The 12685-nt window shown below is 55.2% G+C and overlaps 2 protein-coding genes across 5 annotated transcripts in view; one reads left to right on the top strand and one right to left on the bottom strand.

Moving 5' to 3' along the window:
* SEZ6L2 (seizure related 6 homolog like 2) overlaps positions 1–6010 on the bottom strand; it is a 29190-nt gene extending 23180 nt beyond the window's left edge. For 2 of the 4 annotated variants that reach the window (XM_007989705.3, XM_007989717.3), the window contains exons 1-5: positions 5404–6010; positions 4296–4427; positions 3258–3557; positions 2183–2322; positions 1721–1922 (exon numbers count right to left, since the gene is read on the bottom strand). In XM_007989705.3, the coding sequence (XP_007987896.1) occupies positions 1721–1922; positions 2183–2322; positions 3258–3557; positions 4296–4427; positions 5404–5482 (853 nt within the window). In that variant the 5' untranslated portion in view covers positions 5483–6010. The remainder of the gene's footprint in view (positions 1–1720; positions 1923–2182; positions 2323–3257; positions 3558–4295; positions 4428–5403) is intronic. The other 2 variants (XM_007989728.3, XM_037989647.2) reach the window with 1 other exon arrangement.
* An 838-nt stretch (positions 6011–6848) lies between these two features.
* Positions 6849–12428, top strand: ASPHD1 (aspartate beta-hydroxylase domain containing 1). The gene is given in 4 exon segments (XM_007989698.3): positions 6849–7500; positions 7502–8391; positions 11271–11384; positions 12192–12428. Coding segments are annotated over 4 exon segments (1170 nt in total). The 5' UTR covers positions 6849–7444; the 3' UTR covers positions 12302–12428.
* Positions 12429–12685: the final 257 nt, after the last annotated feature.

Genomic DNA, 12685 nt, shown 5'->3' with positions numbered 1-12685 from the left:
GAGATTGTTTGAAGCTGGGAGGCAGAGGTTGCAGTGAGCCAAGATCACACCACTGCACTCCAGCCTGGGCAACAGAGTGAGACTCTGTCCAAAAAAAAAAAAAAAAAAAAAATTCAAATTATCTCCCTGTCACACCTGCAGGTTGAAGTAGTCTGAACTCCTTACTGAAGCAGGTAAGGCTCTTTATGGCCTGAATCTGACCTGCCTCCCAGCCTGGTCTCTGGCCCATTTCCCCTTCACCCCTTTCTGTGCTTTGAAGGTAATAGCATGACTGACAGTTTTGAGCTCTCACTGTGTACACACGCTGTTTGTGTTTTTGCTTTTTTTTGTTGTTTTTTTGTTTGTTTGTTTTTGAGATGGAGTTTCGCTCTTGTCACCTAGGCTGGAGTGCAATGGCGCAATCTCAGCTCACTGAAACCTCCGCCTCCTGGGTTCAAACAATTTTCTTGCCTCAGCCTCCCAAGTAACTGGGATTACAGGTGCCTGCCACTATGCCTGGCTGATTTTTGTATTTTTAATAGAGACGGGGTTCCGCCATGTTGGCCAGGCTGGTCTTGAACTCCTGACTTCAGGTGATCCACCTGCTTCGGCCTCCCAAAGTGCTGAGATTACAGGTGTGAGCCACCATTCCAGGCCACACACTGTTTTAAATACTTGACATGTATTAATTCATTTGATCTTCCACATAATAGCAATTATTGTGATCCCTGTTTTTCAGATGACATCATGAGGCACAGAAAAGTTAAGTAACTTGTCCCAGGTCACACGGCTAGGACAATTCTATTTTCCATGCTAAATTCCTTCACCTCATCTGGGGGTCACATCTTCTCTCTCTGGGTCTTGGAGTGTGCTTTTTCATCCACCTAGCCATCTGCCTCCCTCCTCTCCCTCCCTCCCACCCTTTCCCTGGCGAATTTATCCTTCAGGTCTCAGCTTAGTCATCATCTCCTCCAAGAAGATGTCCCCATATTCCTTAGGAGAAATTTAGGTCCCTTGGCTATGTGCTGCCCCCGCTGGTGTTTCTGCCATCATATTCCTTATCTCCTTGAATTGTAACCATCCTGATTACTCATCTGTCTTCCTACCTAGATTCTGAGCTCGTTGAAGCCAGATTTACACCTGGTTTGTTCATTCCACCTCCAAGGCTAACATAGGGCCTGGTATGAAGCAAGCACTTGATCAACATTTGTTGAGTTCAATGGATGAATTGTCCCTTGGATGTGTGCACAGATCTGTGAGTGTGTGAGATAAGTATGCATGGGTCTCCTCTGAGGGCCTGGCCCCCCAGGGTCGCAGTCAGGAGGAAAAGCCCCCCTCAGCACCCTGTGCTTTGACAGTTCTTAAAGATGTCCCCTGTATAGGCCAGGCACGGTGGCTCATGCCTGTAATCCCAGCACTTTGGGAGGTTGAGGGGGTGGATCACGAGGTCAGGAGATCGAGACCATCCTGGCTAATACGGTGAAATCCCATCTCTACTAAAAATACAAAAAATTAGCTGGGCATGGTGGCGGACGCCTGTAGTTCCAGCTACTTGGGAGGCTGAGGCAGGAGAACGGCGTGAACCTGGGAGGCGGAGCTTGCAGTGAGCTGAGATCGCACCACTGCACTCCAGCCTGGGTAACAGAGCAAGACTCTGCCTCAAAAATAAATAAATAAATAAAGATGTCTCCTGTATGCAGTATGGCCCCTGCCCTTCCAGCAGCACCCTCAAACTCCTCACCCTGATAGTGGATCCTGAAGCCACCGCCCCTTGGGACCCGTGGGCTCTGGAAGTGCAGAAGCAGCCGGTTGGTTGGGCTCCGAAGGACTTGTCCTTCTCCAAGCATGGATGAGTTGGCCAGGAGTCGGGGGGCCAGGCCTGGGGATCCCCCACCAGCCAGCACCAGGAGCTCCTCCTCCTGCGACAGGTTCAGCGTCTGCACCTAGAAAAGCCAGACACAGACCTGCCAGGGCAAGTCAGCCAGGGGTTTGACTTCCAAAGCCCCTGTCCTGTGCCTTTTCCCTGTGTGTAGCAGCCCAAAAGGCACCATGCTGCTGCCCAAGTTGTAGAAATCTGGAAGAGCTTTTGAGGTAACCTGAGTCATCAAATAGGTTCTTTGGCTCCCAGGCCAAACCCGTGCACACCTACAACCCAGAGGAAAAGGCTTGGAAGGTGCACAGTCACATGCTTTGGTCCAGTTACCTGGATCTCAATGCCATAGCCAGGGTAGACATGGATGCTGTAAGTGCAGTCCAGGAGCCCCAAGGTGCGGCTGGCGGGGCTCTCCAGATCTGGAGACTCCACATACCCTTCGCCCTCGGAGATGTTGTTATTACATAGAACTGAGGAGATACAAATGGTTGGGATGGAAGGAACACCTGTGCTCTTGCCCTCCCAGCCAAGCAACTCTGAAGGCCTTCATCTGCCTTCTCCTTAGCACCTCTCATTATTTTTTTGTTTTGTTTTGAGAGAGGGTCTCACTCTGTCACCCAGGCTGGAGTGCAGTCGCGCAATCATGGCTCACTACAGTCTGAAACTCCTGGGCTCAAGCCATCCTCCCTCCTCAGACTTCCGAGTAGCTGGGGCCACAGGTGCGCATCACCACGCCGAACCAATTTGTAAAACTTTTTGTAGAAATGGGGTCTTGCTATGTTTCCCAGGCTGGACTCAAACTCCTGGCCTCAAGCCATCCTCCTGCCTTGGCCTCCCAAAGCACTGGGATTACAGGTGTGCGCTGCTGTGCCCCTCATCATCTTTTTTTTTTTTTTGAGATGGAGTTTCACTCTTGTTGCCCAGGCTAGAGTGCAATGGCTGGATCTTCCACCTCCCTGGTTCAAGCAATTCTCCTGCCTCAGCCTTCTGAGTAGTTGGGATTACAGGCATGCACCACCACGCCCGGCTAATTTTGTATTTTTAGTAGAGACGGGGTTTCTCCATGTTGGTCAGGCTGGTCTCAAACTCCCGATCTCAGGTGATCCACCCGCCTGGCCTCCCAAAGTGCTGGGATCACAGGCATGAGCCACTGCGCCCAGCACCATCTTTAAGCATACTCCCTCTCCCACCTGAGCCAGAACTCCCTTTCCTAACTGTTATATAGCTGAAACAATTGGAACACTGCCTGGTACTTAGTAAGGGTACAGAAATGCTACCTTTGTTATTTTTATTCTCCCATCTGTACCCAGGACTCCTTCCACAGTTCCCAGGAGCCTCTTTCCCATCCATCCCCAGCGTGTACCTATCCGGTGCTCCCACCCCCATCCCCTTGCCATCGCCTCACCTGGGCTGGTCACTGTAGTGGTAACAGTTGTCGTGGTGATGATGGTGGTCGTGGTCTCCTCCTCTCCTCCCTCAGGCCCAAGGGGAGGCCCTGGGGAAGCAGGGCTGGGTGGGGGTGGGGCTGTGGTTCCTGGGGGCGGGGTCAGCAACTCTGGCGCGGTGGGGCCTGCCCCCCTGACCCCCTTAGGGGTGACGGCTGTTGTCAGAGGCCCTGTCCCCGGCTCAGTGGCCCGTGGCAGGGAGGGCACTGTGAGAGTCTGGCCGGCCGGAGGGGTGGCTAGCGTGGGGTCCGGATCAGATCCTGGGACAGTGCAGGGAATGTCAGAGCACAGGAAGAGCACACGGAGGACCTTGGGTGGGGAGCAGGGCTAAGGGAAGCTAGGGGTTCCCCTGCCATACCCCAAAAGCCTCCCCCACAAGGTACAGTACCCCCCACCTTTCCCTTCCCCACTCCAGTCCCCACCTCCTCCCAAGGCTTCCACAGCCTGAGTCCCCCATCTTTCTCTTCTGGTCCCTTCTCTCCACCCAGCCCCTTCCACCCTGATACTCCTCTCCCTGAGCCTCTCTCTCGCCTCCTCACTCAGATCACGTTCTCTCTCTGGTTATCTCCTCTCTCCTCTGTCTTGCTCTCTCTGGAACTCTTTATTTCCCCATTTCCCTGTTTAGTATTCTGATTGCACTCTGATTTCATGATTCGAGATCCACTAGTTTTTGTGTTTCATTCTCTCTCTCTTTCTGTCTTCCACCATTTCTCTGACTCTGGTTCTCTGAATTTCCATCTCTCTTTCTATGTGATTGTTTTTCTGTCTGACCGTCTCCTAATCATTCTGTCTCTGTCTCTCTGGTTCTGTCTGTGCCCAGGTTTGACTTCCTCCGATGATCTCGATTTGTGTCCCCTGAATCTCACAGGCCTTCCTGCAGGCTCTTTCCTCCTCTGCAGTATCTCTCTGCCTGCTGCTGTCTAGCCTGGCTCCCCATCTCCCTGAGCCCATTCCCTCCCTCTGCCTCTAGGCCACTCCTGCCACTCTGGGGGCCTCACCCGGCAGGTAGCCCATCTCTGGGCCCCTCCTCAGCAGGGCCCCATGGAGCAGTTCAGCCAGGGCCTCAGAGGCCACCGTGGGGGTCTCACTTCCAGGCTCTGGCAATATCTCCTCCTCCTTCAGGGGCAGACCTAGGAGGTGAAGTTGTGTGAGCTTCTCCACTCCCCCACATCCCTTCCTTCTCCAGAGAGATATTTTCTAGAACTCTTCTTCCCTCCTCCACCAGCTGGGCCTGCAGGGGCTCAGAGGGTCCAAGGCTCAACTGAGGGCCAAGATCGGAGAAGGGGCTCCCAGCTGCCCTCATACTCCCACTCCCACACCTCTTCTCTCCCATCCCCTCTCCCTTCTCCCCGGGCTGTGTGGGCCTTCAGTGAACATCTTAGCTCTTATGAACCCTGGACAGCGCCAGCAAGGCAGAGGGGTTGCCGGTGCTGCCTTCCCTTTCACCTCAATGGTGATCTCCCCCCAAACCTGGGGCTCTGCAGAGGGTCTGGCGGCACCTCCCAGCCCTTGCTTCCGCAGTGCCTGGCTTTCTCTCTGGGCTTCTGTCTCTGCAGTGTGGCTGTCTTTTTTCTCTCCTTCTCCTTCTCTCTCTCTCTCTGTCTCTCTCTCTCTCTCTTTCCCTCCCTCTCTCTGGTCCTCTGCAGTCTCTGCCTCCTTCCCTGGAGTCTGGCTGGGGGTCAGAGTGGGGGACTGAAAATCTGGTCTTTGAGCCCTGCCTCTGCTCATCTGTCTTTGTCCATTCATCCAAGAACATTTGTGTGTACAGCGCCTGGCATCTCTCTCAGCATCTCCATCTCCCACCCAGGTCCCTCCGTGCTTCTACCGCCTCCGCAGACATCCCCCCAACTTTCCCAGCCCTCCTTTGTGGATCTAGGTCCTGAGACACTGCTAAAAGCTTCTCTCATTCATTTCCCTGCCTTCTCAATATTGAGGGTTAAGGGGCTTTGGGTTCAATCCAGAAAGCTCTGGCTCGCCCTTTCCCCATCAGTTGTGCCTCTCCCCTCCCCCATGTGCTCGGAAGACCCAGGATGTTAAGAGAAAGAAGGGTGGAGGACCCCGCTGGGTGCCTTCCTGGGGCCCACCCCCACACTCTCATGTCCTTACCCTGGATCCAGGGACAGCTCAGCAGAATTAGGAACAGCAGCTGGGGAGGCGGCGGGTGCTGGGCCCTGGGAGTCCCCATGGCGACTCACCCCGATCTCTCTCCTCTGTGCCTCTCTAAGTAATCTGGCTGCCACCTTTCCTCCGTCTCCGATTATCTTTCCCTTTAATTCTTTTTTTTTTTTTTTTTTTTCCTGGTAGGAGTCAGCAAAGAAAGACAATTTCTCTGCCCCTTGGGATAGAGGGGCAGAATTGGGCTAGGGGTCGCCTGGAGCCCACCCCCCTTTGCTCAGTCTCCTCTGTCCTCGTCTCCCGGCTCTGTGGTAGAGGGGGCGCGGCTCCGGCTGCAGGGGGTGGGGCCGAGAGGGCCGAAGGGGCCGGGTGGCCTGGGTTACCCTCCTGCTCAGGCGCCTGGGTCCACCGGGCTGGCTGGACCCCAAGTTAAGGGACTGGGGAGGAGAAGGCAGCTTCTGGGGGCTTAGGGTGGGGTCGAGGATCGGGGGGTTCCCCACTGGGCTCTAGCGGGGATTGTTGGGGAGGGGAAGGGGTGGGTTGGGGAACTGGGAGAGCTGAAGCTCGGGCACTGGAGCTGCGGGAGGGAGAAGCTGAGAAAGGTATCAAGCCCACGTCAGATCCTGGGGACGGGCGGAGGGAGGGGCCTGGGATTTATTTGACGGGGAGGGAGGAGGAGGAAGTGCAGATGGAGGAGGGAGGGATCATACGAGCCAGGGCCGTAATCCTCACTCCCGCGGCCCCTAGGGGAGGCAAAGGAAACTCTCTGGTCTCAGCAGTAATTAGCCCCCTCCGCCTGCCATTCCAGCACATCTGGAATCTGAATCTCCTCTTCCCAGGGCGCCGAGAGGCTGCACAGCTTGGTTCGCGCCTGCTCGGCCCCCCATTATGCCCCCTGTTCACATCCAGACCTCCCACGGGGCTTCCCTTCGCCTTTTACAGTAGCTCGGGTGGAATGGGCTCTCCCTCCTCCGGGAGAATGGCGAGCTTCCACGATTGTGAGAAGTCTCGTGAGTGACGGGCCGGGGTTTGGGGAGGAGATACAGACCCCTCCTCTTCCATTAACCGTGACCCCGGCCAGTTAACAGGCGGCCTCGGCTCTGATTTTCCCTCCGCAGCGCCCTTTTCAGCACCAGTGGCGCGCGGACAGCTCCCCTCGCCCCGCCGGGGCGGGCCCGGGCCGGCGCCGCCCGCGATTGGCTGAGGCCGCTTTCGGTGTTTGCCGGGCTCGTGGGCTCCTGGGCTGGCCTAGGGCCAGCGGGAGTCACAGGCCGACCGACCGAGGGACCGGCCGCCCGACAGACTGGACTTGGCATCCTTGCCCGCAGTCTCGGGCGCCTGCCCAGCCATTAGTCCGCGCTAGCCCCGCCCTCATGCCCCGCCCCTCATGCCCCGCCCCCTCATGCCCCGCCCCACGAGACCCGCCCCTTCTTTCGCATTGCGGGACGGCTGGAGGCTGGCACCCCGGCCCCTGCGCCCCACGTGGCGCCCCTTCCGGGCTGGGGGGGGTGGGGAGGCACATCCAGAGACGACTCTCCCCCTCCCCCGGCCCCCGACTGACTTGCGGCGCCACTGGGAGGGTTCGGGGGTGGCTGAGCTGAGAGGGCTCCGGGAAGGAGTGACGTCAGGGTGAGTGGGAGCCAAGGAAGGAGCGAGTAGGAGAGAGGGAGCGAGAGCCAGGCAGGACCGCAGGGTCGGGGTTAGTGAGGAGCGAGGGCAAGGAGAGAGCAGTGAGGCCGGAGAGAAAGAAGCTGCCACGGAGAAAGACAGGCTGCGGGTTCCCGGGACTGCAGGTCCAGGCGGGGTAGGAACTGCTGCCCAGGGGAGCTAGAAGGAAGCGGGAGAGAGAGCGAGCGAAAAGCGGGGGTGGGGAGAAAAGGGGGAGATTGAGGCGGGAGAGAGAAGCAGAACGAGAGAGAGGAGGCTGCTGGAAGGCGAAAGAAGAGGGAGAGGAGGCGACAGAGGGAGAGGAGGAAGAAGAGGTAGAAGGAGAGAGAAGAGGGGAGAGAAAGGAGAGGAGGGTTAGAGGTGCATGAAGGAGGGGAGAGGGAGCTTCAGCGTGGAGAGAGGACCGCGGAAGGAGAGAGAGAGCCCAGAGTGGAATGTGGAAGGGAAACAGTCCAGCGGGGAGCCAGGGGGCAGCCATGGAAGGGACAGGTGGGGAGCTGGGGGGACAGGGGAACTGGGGTCCGGAGGACGCCCCAGGCCTCTTGGCTAGGGCCTCCCTGACCATGCTCCCGTGGCCACTACCCCTGGCCTCCTCGGCCCTCACCTTGCTCTTCGGGGCCCTCACTTCCCTGTTCCTCTGGTACTGCTACCGCCTGGGCTCCCAAGACATACAGGCCTTAGGGGCTGGGAGCCGGGCTAGGGGTATTCGTGGTGGGCCTGTGGGATGCTCGGAGGCCGGCGGACCAAGCCGAAGGGGTCCTGGGGATCCCGGGGAAGGACCTAGAACGGAAGGCCTAGTGAGCCGGCGGCTTCGGGCCTACGCAAGGCGCTACTCCTGGGCTGGGATGGGTAGAGTGAGGCGGGCAGCTCAGGGTGGCCCAGGCCCTGGGAGAGGGCCAGGGGTCCTAGGTATTCAGCGCCCAGGCCTGCTTTTCCTACCAGACCTGCCTTCAGCCCCCTTTGTGCCGCGGGATGCCCAGCGGCACGACGTGGAGCTCCTGGAGAGCAGCTTCCCTGCCATTTTACGGGACTTCGGGGCTGTGAGCTGGGACTTCTCAGGGACTACCCCTCTGCCTCGGGGCTGGTCCCCACCTCTGGCCCCCGGGTGCTACCAGCTCCTGCTGTACCAAGCAGGCCGGTGCCAACCCAGCAACTGCCGCCGGTGCCCGGGGGCCTATCGGGCACTGAGGGGGCTTCGAAGCTTTATGAGTGCCAACACCTTCGGCAATGCCGGCTTTTCCGTTCTCCTGCCTGGGGCCCGGCTCGAGGGCCGCTGTGGGCCCACCAATGCCCGGGTCAGATGCCATCTGGGTAAGTAGCTGCCGCCTACTGACAACCTCCTTGCCTTGATGATTTTCCTCCCAGACCCTTCTCTCCGCCACAGAGCTGTCTGCTCTATAGTTCTCATTGTGCCTCTCTTCTTCCATGGCTCCCTGTTGCCACCCACAGCAGCATTTCCTGAGCCTCGGCTATCTGCACACCATATTCATAAGCTTTGCTGTAGTCATTCCCACCTGTACTGCGTTTCTTCACCTTGGCTCTCCCCCCGACCTTTTGTTCTTCGTATTTAAAAGAAATATTTATAGCACTATCATCAGTATTACTTGCCCTAAGTAGAAGTACTCATAAAAAGCCTGGACAACATAGTGAGACTCTGTCTCTACAAATAATAAAGCAATTAGCTGGGCATGGTGGCCCGTGCCTATGGTCCCAGCTACTGGAGAGGCTGAGGTGGGAGGACACTTGAGCTCAGGAGTTTGAGGCTGCAGTGAGCTGAGATTGTGCTACTGCACTCCAGCCTGGGTGACAAGAAAGTACTCACAAACACAAGCTGAAATTTAAAAAAGAAAGCTTTCAACAGTCTAGAACATTCTAGTTAAGTGCTCTAGTCTCTCTGATCCTGAAGCCTACACTTTTTTTTTTTTGAGAAGGAGTCTCGCTCTGTCGCCCAGGCTGGAGTGCAGTGGCATGATCTCCGCTCACTGCAAGCTCCACCTCCCAGGTTCACACCATTCTCCTGCCTCAGCCTTCTGAGTAGCTGGGACTACAGGCAGGCACCCGCCACCGCGCCGGGTTAATTTTTTGTATTTTTAGTAGACACGGGGTTTCACTGTGGTCTGGATCTCCTAACCTCGTGATCCCCCCATCTCCACCTCCCAAAGTGCTGGGATTACAGGTGTGAGCCACCGCGCCCGGCCTTTTATTTTTTTTTTGAGACAAGCTCTCGTTCTGTCACCCAGGCTAGAGTGTGCAGTGGCACAAATATGGCTCACTACAACTTTGACTTCCTGAGATCAAGGGATCTTCTCACCTCAACCTCCTGAGTAGCTGGGACCAGCCCCGAGGACCAGTGCCCACCACTATGCTTGCCTGATTTTAAAAAAATTTGTGTAGGCCGGGCGTGGTGGCTCACGCCTGTAATCGCAGCACTTTGGGAGGCCGAGGCAGGCGGATTACCTGAGGTTGGGAGTTTGAGACCAGCTGACCAACATGGAGAAACCCTGTCTCTACTAAAATTACAAAAAATTAGCCGGGTGTGGTGGCGCATGCCTGTAATCCCAGCTACTTGGGAAGCTAAGGCAGGAGAATCACTTGAACCCGGGAGGCGGAGGTTGCAGTGAGTCGAGATCACAACATTGCACTCCAACCTGTGCAACAAGAGTGAAACTTCATCTCAAAAAAAGAAAAAAAAAAATTGTGTAAAGACAGGCTGGACCCAAACTCCTGGTCTCAAGTGATCCTCCTGTCTTGGCCTCCCAAAGTGCTGAGATTACAGGCGTGAGGCACCGCACCCCGCACTTTTTGATGTCTTAAAGACTGGAAGAAAATGGAAAGGGAAATAATTTTCTGTTATTCCATACCATGACCTTGTTTTGCCTCAAATCATCTCCTGTGCTGCCAGCTGGATGTGTCCTACACTTCAGGGCACACTGGCCTCAGGATCAGTTCCCGATCCTTCCTCTCCTCCCTCTCTCTGTGCTCTAAATCATGAAAGCCTTCTGGCCAGTCCTGACAGATGCCACACGTGCTGTTCTTTTCAACCTAGAATCCCCTTCCCCCGTACCACCTCCTGGAAAACTCCTACTCAGCCTTCAGGATTCAAGTTTTCAAGTGCCACACTTCCTCTGGGATGCCTTCCTGTTCCCCCATCATTTGACTTGGCGGCTCACTTTCCTCACCGCACTCGGCCATGTGGTCCTTGGGCCAGGATCCTCTTTAATCTTATACCTCGTGGGGAGACAGCACCTATCACACAGTAAGCTCTTGAGTCAAACTGTCAGGAAGTCCAGGAGGAAACGCCATTTCCTCCAGGAAGCCTTCTCTTTTCTCTAAAATGAGAGGTTCCTGCCAGGCGCCGTGGCTCATCCCTGAAATACTAGCACTTTCGGAGGCCAAGGCAGGAGGATTGCTTGAGGCCAGGAGTTCAAGACCAGTGCTGTCTAAGAATAAAATAAAATAAATAAAATGAAATGAAATTAAATGAAAAAATAAAATAAAATAAAATAAAATAAAATGGGTCTGGCCAGGCACAGTGGCTCACACCTGTAATCCCAGCATTTTGGGAGGCTGAGGTAGGCAGATCACTTGAGCTCAGGGGTTCAAGATCAGCCTGGCCAACATGGCAAAACCCCGTCTCTACTAAAAACACAAAAATTAGCCAGGCGTTGTGGCGGGCAGCTGTAATCCCAGCTACTTGGGAGGCTGAGGCAGAATTGCTTGAACCTGGGAGGCGGAGGTTGCAGTAAGCCAAGATCATGCCACTGCACTCCAACCTGGTGGCAGAGCAAAACTAAATCTAAAAAACAAAACAAAACAAAAAATTAGCCCGGAATTGTGGCATGTGCCTGTAATCCTAGCAGCTACTCAAGAGGCTGAGACATGAGAATCACTTGAACCTGGGAGGCAGAGTGAGCTGAGATCACACCACTGCACTCCAGCCTGGGTCACAGAGTGAGACTTTGTCTCAAAAAAATAGATGGGTCACACTACCCACAGCAGCGTTTTGCTAATCTCCCAGCACTTCCCTCCTCCAGGACTGTATTATAATTATACTGTGGCCACTTTCTGGAAAGAAAGGAGGACGACCACAAAACCTGGCATTTAAGACGCTTAGAGCTGCAAACTGACTGGCCAGGATGGGCCCCTGGCTTGGAGGCAGGAGTGCTGGATGCCCGCGTCTCTTCTTACAGGCCTAAAGATCCCTCCTGGCTGTGAGCTGGTGGTCGGCGGTGAGCCCCAGTGCTGGGCGGAGGGGCACTGTCTACTGGTGGACGACTCTTTTCTACACACAGTGGCTCACAATGGTAACGGGGTGCCCATTCTGCAGGGGGGATGAGGGACTCAGGAGCAAAGGAGCGTAGCCTAGAGGACAGCAGAATCAGGCCCAAAGGACTTCCTGTCCTACCACCACCATCTTCCAGCTGCATGACCTTGAACAAGTCACACACCTTCTCCAATGCCCTAGGACCACCACCCTCTTCATCAAGTGACTGCAAGGATTAAATGAGATAATGTCAAGTGCACAGAAAAGCGGTTACCAGCACAGGACTCTGGGTTCCTGTCCTACCTCTTGCACTTGGGCAAAGGACTTAACCTCCTTATGCTTGTTGCTTTGTATAAAATAGGGATAATTATGGTAATACCACAGTTTGTTTTGATTAAGAGTTGATACATATCGGCCGGGCATGGTGGCTAACGCCTGTAATCCCAGCACTTTGGGAGGCAGAAGTGGGCGGATCACCTGAGGTCAGGAGTTTGAGACCAGCCTGGTGAACATGGTGAAACCCCGTCTCTACTAAAAATACAAAAAATTACCAGGGCGTGGTGGTGAACGCTTGAAATTCCAGCTACTAGGGAGACTGAGGCAGGAGAACTGCTTGAACCTGAAAGGCAGAGGTTGCAGTGAGCTGAAACCACGCCACTGCACTCCAGCCTGGTAACAGAGCAAGACTCCATCTCAAAGAAAACAAAAAAATTTTTTTGATATATTTAAAGGGTTAGAACAGGGCCTGTCACTTATTTACTGTTTGCTTTTATGGTGTTTGGTGAGTGCTCTGGTGTGGAAATACCTAATGTCAGTGGCTCTGCTATTCCTGTCCCATGTGCCCTAGGCTCCCCTGAAGATGGGCCTCGAGTGGTCTTCATCGTGGACCTCTGGCACCCCAACGTGGCAGGGGCTGAGCGCCAGGCCCTCGACTTTGTCTTCGCACCAGACCCCTGAAGGAAGGTGCTCCCTTCACACACCTGGGCTGGAGAGACACTGCGCTCAGGGACGGCTTGATGGTAGCCAGGACCTCCTCTCTACTGTGGGGGGTGGGTGGGTGCGGAGGGTGGGAACTGGCTAGTGAGCACTGAAATATAAATTCTGAATCCTCTCCTAACTCCTGACTACTTCCTTCCCAGGAAGAGGCTGGGGCAGGGCCTTATGTCTTCTCCTGGTACAATCAGATACCTCCTCTTTTTTTTTTTTTTTTTTTTTTTTTGTAGAGTCATGGTCTTGCTTTGTTGCCCAGGCTGATCTTGAACTCCTGGGCTCAAGTGATCCTTCTGCCTCAACCTCCACAGTCGTTGGGATTACAGGTGGGAGCCACCATGCCCGGCTAGA

Source organism: Chlorocebus sabaeus, chromosome 5, assembly GCF_047675955.1.
Source record: "Chlorocebus sabaeus isolate Y175 chromosome 5, mChlSab1.0.hap1, whole genome shotgun sequence".
Lineage (NCBI taxonomy): Eukaryota > Metazoa > Chordata > Mammalia > Primates > Cercopithecidae > Chlorocebus > Chlorocebus sabaeus.
Note: the sequence above shows the minus strand (reverse complement) of the source record. Positions and strands in the feature narration are given on the sequence as shown.